A 7,543-nucleotide genomic window follows, 5' to 3' on the forward strand; every position below is an offset into this window, starting at 1 on the left:
TTTTAAGACAGGCCCAATTGCTGTTTCTTTTCCTGGGTGTGGCTTACATCATGGCTGGAAGTGTGCTGCTGCTTCAGCGTTCCAATGTGGCCTTGTTTCAAAAAGGAAGTTATCCACCCTCACCCTCCATACCATTGCCCCCTAGATCCCTGGAGGCACCTAGTGTTAACTGGTACCACAGGAGACCCGGATCCACAATAATTCAGGATGTGGAGAATAATCCGGATTTGTCAGGGAGTAGAGGGGATCAAGAACGTTTCGTGTCTCGGAACCTGAAGATCAGGCACCTGAGACGACACTGGATTCAGGGCCAGGGAACAGACCAGGAGAACTCAGCAGAACACAATCTATCAAACAGGGACACCAGACATAAAGGTACGACCTGAATTATGTTAAAATGTCCAATTTGAATTTGCCCTCAGAACTGATTTCACATTATTCTCTACCTACATCACCTACAAGGAACCTACATTGGGTGCTTCATGAATGATGACAAACAACATGCGCTTGGAGGAACTGTGCTTTATGACTTCAGAAAAATGACCAGCTCTTTGTGCCAAGACACCTGCTCTGAGAGGTAAGCATGACTGAAATATTGAATATAAGACAAATCTGTGGTTGGCAACACTCTCTATGAAGTCAATGTTCATAAATCATTATACTAGTAATCATGGGCAATTTAAAATGAATTATAAGCTTGTGGTGTACTGCGCAGCCTTTGTGACAAATAATGATCTGTGCATAATTATAAATCATTACAAAAGTCATCACTGAGTGATTATGGCAAAATGAATGACATGTTAAATTATTCCTTGTTATAAGTAAGACAATGTTAAAGCTGGCCTTGCAGTGAATGAGTGTATGGCCTGTACATCATAAAACAATTCTTTGGCTGGTCTTAGATTGCATGTTGTGATGTGCTCATTTAGAACAATAACAAAGTTATGGCAGTGTCATAAATCTTTTACTAAAATTTCTGAGTGTAAGTATGGCCACGACATGAGCATTTAAATCTGACCCAAAATTCATGGGACAACTACAAATACAGTAGAGGTGATGGAAAAACACTAATGGACAGAAAATGACTTTCAACCGTGTTTTTTGCACAAGCTGAAAAATGGCATACACAGAAAGTAGTAATTTGCTTTAAATCGCAGGTCGGTCATTAGAGGCTCTTCATCATGTAATCTGACATGATAAACACAAGTTACAGCGCAGACTGTTTAGAATTCATCTCGTACAGTGATTGGGTGATTTGTTCTAATATATGAATTATTTATAGTGCAATTACTTATAGAGCTTTATGAGGCATTATCACAAGGCAACAGATTTATAAAAATCAGTGGCAATGATTTACAAATGTAGGTTTCTTGAAAGTAAGGAAAAAAGCAGGCAGTGTTGGTCAGCAGGCACAGGTGGCAGAATACAGACACTCTGTGTTGGAGCTGTACAAGCATTTGTGTGGATCTTTGATTTGCAGGATAAAACATTCAGCACCCTCAAAGACATTGACAGCCCAAAGCACAGAAAAACATCCCAACCACTCGTCTGCAAATTGCGACAAAAGGTTAATACTCATCTCAGAAATGGAAGGCATTAGTCTTAGGCATACTTACACCACCTAATTACGCTGTCAGCATCATGCTCCCACTCAGAGCAGCAAAAAGTAAAGAACCGTCATCCAGAACCACACTGCCTGCTCTGTAAGTGATACATAATTAATACCACTGAAACATAAAAGCTTATTGTCTCTCAGAACAGGGGAAAATCGTTCCCTGGATCAGAGGGTGTGAGATGATGCAAGCTTTATGCTGTTTCATTTATTTATTTACTTATTTTAACAGCAGAATATATATTCATTGAGGATCCATTAGGTTAGAGATAAGGTTCTCAAAGCGGAGTCTGAAGATCAACATGGATCTGATTCCCAATGTGTCTCTAACTGCTTTTTTAAATGGCATGACTGGTGTAGATCAACATCATTTAGTACCATGGTAGTTATAGGTATTATTTAGTTGTAAGTCTAAGTGACTGGCCACTTGAAACAAAATGGGTTATATAATAAACCATTTCACTACAGATTTTATAAACCGAGGAAGGGCTGTTGTAATAAACAGTTTCAAATCTATGTCTGACAGAATGCAAAGTTCAAGACTCAAAAAATTAATCGGTCAAAAAACCCTCCAAAATGTTAATGTTAATTTGTTGGAAAGCAACAGTAACAGTAAGAGTAAGCAGCATGCAGAAGACTAATGGCTTTCACTGAGATGTGGAAGTGTGCAGCCCAATCAGCTGCACTAGTGAGGATAAAGAAAGCTCTCATGGGAATATATTTCAAACTCAGTTTTCTGGAGATTCTGGAGTTACTTTATAATGAACATCTAGTCTTGTACCCAACTGCCATAAGTGAAATGTTAAAATTTTAATCTGCATAATTTGCTCGCAGAGTACTCAGGAGAATGGCATAGGTGTGATCATGTATATTTTTACACAAACAGGTACCCACTGTAGCCTCGGTTTAGTACATGCTTTTATGCATTGTGCTCCTGCCACATGATTAGCTGACTGAACAGGGGCACTGGTATTCCTAATAAAGTGGTCAGTAAGTGTTCATATATCATATGAGCAACATGGCCAATTTGAAACAAAATACACAGTCATGATTGTACTGTAAATAAACGTTAACAATAGCCTCATCAGAAATGCATTTTCCCTCTCACAGTGGCTACCGGTTTGCTGGGCTGGAATATGGTACAGAGTGTCACTGTGGGAACCGGATCAGTGCCCCTCGGGCACGGTCTGAGGACTGCAACCTGAACTGCAGGACTGAAAGGCATTCACTTTGCGGAGGTGTGGCCAGACTGTCAGTATACAAAGTGGATGAGGGGCTTCCTGGTCAAAGGAGATGTGAGTGTGCCAGGCTGAATATTCACTTATATAGTATACTGAATAAAAGGATTTTACATGTGGGCAACCTCATAATTGTTCCCCAGGGAAACAGGACATAGGCGTTATAAACAGCAACACACAACTTTATACTAATATCAAACTATGTATAATGAAAACTGAGAACGTTCAATTAAACACAGACATATTGCAATTAATATATTGCAAATTAATTGAGTCATATTATTCATATAATTTTGCCATTTTTGTTACTGAGAGAAGACTATTACTAGTACTAATGTTATTTGGTCAATTACTTTTGTTTGTAAAAAACATTCCATCAAGTGGTTATGCAAAGATTTTGAATAATTTATTTTAACAATTCTAGCCCATTCTGTTCAGAGGTGCCAATAATTCTGGACTTGACACAAGTATACTTCACATTGTTAATGTATAAACATATGCAGACTCTCGCACACTGATACCCTTGCCATGCATAGCAGACTAAATGATTCTCTCTCTTTCACACACATACACACACATAGACTGGGGGTTTTCTGATCTGATGTAGCAGCAAGATGCCTCTAGAATCTCAAACATGCCTGCTGGTGCTTTCACGTTTTCCTAGGAGACTGAATGCAGGTGTATATGAGGGTATAATGCAGATTTATTTCACAGTATGTCCACTGTAGCTGTCTCTTGCATATTTTCACATGTTACATTACACCTCTGTTTACATTTAACACTTTTAATCTCCTAGATTCTCAGCAACAACATTTGAGTATTGACCAAAATAGTTAAGTGCAAAAGACTTTTGGATAAAATCTAGAAGACCAAAATATTTTATTTTATTATATTATAAAAAATACATTGTGTATTATGCTGCTTCATTTGTAACACAAATCATCAAACAGAGTGTGTTAAGTCATAAAAGCACCACTACACCAAGATTGATTAAACAATTAATATGGCTTGCTATGCTCACAGCTAATGTGGCTAGCTAGCCTTATATGAGGTCTTAAGGGTGCCTTATAAAGGGCTTTTAAAATGAAGAAAAATTTATTTCAGTCAGTTATTACGATGACTAACTGGATTTTATTTTGTCTGCATGAGAGAATCATCAGAAGTGAGACTGTGCATAGAGGCTATTTTGGAATGTATTATTTTCTTAAAATGAAACAGTTTTCTTCTGTAGCCTGACTTAATCAAATGTATTTTCTTTATTCTGTCTTGAAGGATATGCACGGTGTAGAAAAATGCAAGAAAACATGAACAAACAGGCAAAATTGTTCTAATAATTCTCTGTTTTAACCTCTCTCTTTCTCAGACAGAAATGTCCATTATCACGGCTGCTATCACACACCAAAGAACATCAGTGATGGTTTGCTGCTTCATGCTGGCCAGCAGAACATGACCTCACAGCTGTGTGTGGAGACATGCACTGATCAGGTTGGCTCCCACGTCCCTGAACTCGCGCACTGCAGCCTTTTAGTTCGCCTCCTTTGTGCTTACTTCAAAAGAGGCCATCATCAATCAATAGCCCTTTGTGATTCAAGAGCCTCTTTTTCAGTCTTACACAGAAATGAAGCTCTGTGCTCTCGAGCCACTCGCACAATAACGCATTTTTTTTGCCAGAGAAGGCATAATGGAGCTTTAATGAGGAAGAGATGAATAGAGAGTTATTAGTTTGTATTTTGCATTCTGACCCACTCAGGAGCTGCCTCTGGCTGTACTAAGGGGACGGGACTGTCTCTGTGGACACACCTCCACTTTTCTCCTAATGCAGCAGAATGTAGACAGCCAGCTGTGTGGGCGGGGCAAATCTACAAACCACACCTCTGCTGCGGACTACCTACAGGTGTACAGCACACCTGTGCTAGGTAACACATGCAAACACCGAGAAACTACGTTTAATAAGATCACAGACAACTCTGCAGATGTTATGGTGCTATCATTTTATTTATAATTTTGAGAGACTGTAGTATAATTTTTCTTTAAACATTATTATTAAAACCTAGTGAATAAATGATGCATGCTCTCCAGATGTACCGATTTACACATGCTTTTGGTGTTCTTGTTGGTGCTACTCAGTGTGAGTCTCTGAATCTAAATCAGCTTGAATAATCTTTTCACACTGACTCTGCCATTATGTAATACTTTTATAAACGTTGATTTCTATATAAATTAATAAAAAGAAAACAGGTGTGACAGTGCAAACAAACACTGAAAGACTAAAAACTATTTTTAAATGAAAAGGACAAAAATCTTACTATAACCCGATCCCTAGTATAACAGCGCCTTATCTTATCCTAAATTCTTGAAATCCCTTGCATTGTATCCTCACAATGTTAATTATAATCACATATTTCTGTCATTGGGGATAATATTTGGTTCTCATACACACCTACAGTACACATGGATGTGCAAGCTGATAGTCAATGTGTTGTCAGAGTCTCGGTGTAGGGAGAGGATGTTTCGGCCCGAGAGCTCATCCTCCCTCACGGCATTGTCCAGTTTTCCTGGCGCTGGTAACACTTGGCTGCGGCACCTCATCGAACTTGCTACAGGTTACTACACGGGCAGCTACTACTTTGATGGGTCATTATACAACAAAGGTGAGACCTTATTACTTAATTTCACTGGATTACTAACAAATGATGTTCAATCTTTTATGAGGAATTTTCTAACTTCCACAAATAAACACTATTTGAATACGATTTGCTATACTAGGTATGACACAAACAGAACCACCCCTAAAATGGAAATACTAATGTATGATTTTTTACTTGTTTGGCATTCTTGTGCCATTAAAAGTTTCTGAAAGCCTCTTCTGAAAATATCTTGCTTTTTCTTCTTTGTTAGGCTTTAAGGGAGAGAAGGATTACTGGCGAAATGGGAGAACTATCTGTGTAAAGACACACGAGAGCGGGCAGAGGGAGATCAAGAAGTTCGACTCAGCCATCCTGTTAATTCGGAACCCATACCACTGCCTCGTGGCGGAGTTTAATCGCAAAAATGCTGGGCACCTGGGCTATGCAACAGACACACACTGGAAAAGTAATGGTAATCATGGGATGTTGACTTTGACTATTTAGCATCACAGTCTATAAAGCTAATTGTTGTTATGGTATACGATGATTGAGCTATGTCTAATCATAAACAGAAGATGTGTGTAGAGAATACTTTATAAAAACAATAATGTGATGAAATCTACAGGGTTCTGAGGAGGCCATGGCAGTGCGGTCATCAATGCTATGATTTAGATGAATTTACTGTAAATCACTTTAATGACCATAATTAGACAGAAAACACCCCTACGGTTTGAAGGATAAGCCAACTAAACGTTCACCTGTTAATTAAACATTGCTATTTTATTTTTTGGCAATTAAAAATTGCAAAATAAAAGCCTGATAAATTATCCTACATCCCACACACATATTAAGTAATCTGAGTTTAATATCTCTGTTTCATTAACATCTGTACTGGTGTGTTGGCAAGGTATGCTGGATCAAGTACTATTTTATAAGCTGACAATATTGAATGTAGAAGTGATAAAATGAATCAATTAAACAAGATTTGCAGCGATTCATGTAATAATTACAGTCAACAGTCATGCAGCATGATAATGCTGAAATAATACACTCCTAACCTGTAAAAATATTGACATAATTTTGTGCCAACACTAAACAAAATTTAAATGGAAATGGGACATTCGCTCAAAACCTACAGTGGTGTTACAGTAACGCACTAATGTTAATACCAAGTCACATTTTTCAAGTCACATTTTTCAGTGTTTCTTTCTTAATATCACACCCTGTCATCCTCAGAGTGGCCCGAATTTGTGGAGACGTACTCTGCGTGGTGGGTATCTCATGCTCTGGCCTGGCTAAAGTTCTCCAAACGTTTGCTAGTAGTGCACTACGAGCAACTCCTCACAGACCTCGTCCACCAACTTCGGTGCATGACGGCCTTCCTTAACGTCACCGTTCCAGACGAACGGCTCTTGTGTGCCGAGAGAAACAGAGATGGACACTTCAAGCGCGCAGGATCACGACGTCTCACCTTCGACCCCTTCACAGAGGACATGAGGACTAGTATAAATGGATACATGCGGGAGGTGGACCGTGCTCTCAGGGACAGAAATCTGAGTGGTCTCCCACAGGAATACATGCCTAGATGATAAACCCTATTACATGCATGAGAATGGTGGATTTCTCTCTGCAGGACAGGAACCCGGAAATACATTAAAAAAAAAAGTGCCTGGGAACTAATAGCTGACCAACACATCTTGTGGCCTTCTGGTGGTTTATGCTTTTTTTCTTTATGAAAAATGTTACTTGAATAAACAGCAATTTAACTTGTGGTTTATACTCATCAAATCTTCTAACTGTGACATCTTTGATTCAATTCAATTAAATTTTATTTCAGAAGTGCTTTTTGCAACACATACTGTCACAAATGAGCTTTACAGGAATCCAGGTGTAGGTTTAGATTTGTAAATAATCAGCCAGTAGTGACATGGATGAGGCAATGCTTCCACAGAAAACATGATGAAGAAACCTTGAGAGGCACCAGATCTGGCAGAGAGTGAGATTATATACAGACTATATACACAGATCAGCCATAACATTATAAGCACTGGCAGATGTAGTGAATA

The 7,543-nt window shown here is 38.7% G+C and overlaps 1 protein-coding gene across 3 annotated transcripts in view; it reads left to right on the forward strand.

Moving 5' to 3' along the window:
- wscd1b (WSC domain containing 1b) overlaps positions 1-7,265 on the forward strand; it is a 9,968-nt gene extending 2,703 nt beyond the window's left edge. For 2 of the 3 annotated variants that reach the window (XM_058411239.1, XM_058411240.1), the window contains exons 2-9: positions 1-375; positions 463-577; positions 2,723-2,907; positions 4,214-4,335; positions 4,601-4,766; positions 5,337-5,501; positions 5,749-5,949; positions 6,714-7,265. The exon at positions 1-375 is cut by the window's left edge. In XM_058411239.1, coding sequence (XP_058267222.1) covers positions 1-375; positions 463-577; positions 2,723-2,907; positions 4,214-4,335; positions 4,601-4,766; positions 5,337-5,501; positions 5,749-5,949; positions 6,714-7,066 — 1,682 coding nt within the window. In that variant the 3' untranslated portion in view covers positions 7,067-7,265. The remainder of the gene's footprint in view (positions 376-462; positions 578-2,722; positions 2,908-4,213; positions 4,336-4,600; positions 4,767-5,336; positions 5,502-5,748; positions 5,950-6,713) is intronic. The other variant, XM_058411241.1, reaches the window with a different exon arrangement.
- Positions 7,266-7,543: the final 278 nt, after the last annotated feature.

This window comes from Hemibagrus wyckioides, linkage group LG16 (assembly GCF_019097595.1).
Source record: "Hemibagrus wyckioides isolate EC202008001 linkage group LG16, SWU_Hwy_1.0, whole genome shotgun sequence".
NCBI classification, from domain to species: Eukaryota; Metazoa; Chordata; class Actinopteri; order Siluriformes; family Bagridae; genus Hemibagrus; species Hemibagrus wyckioides.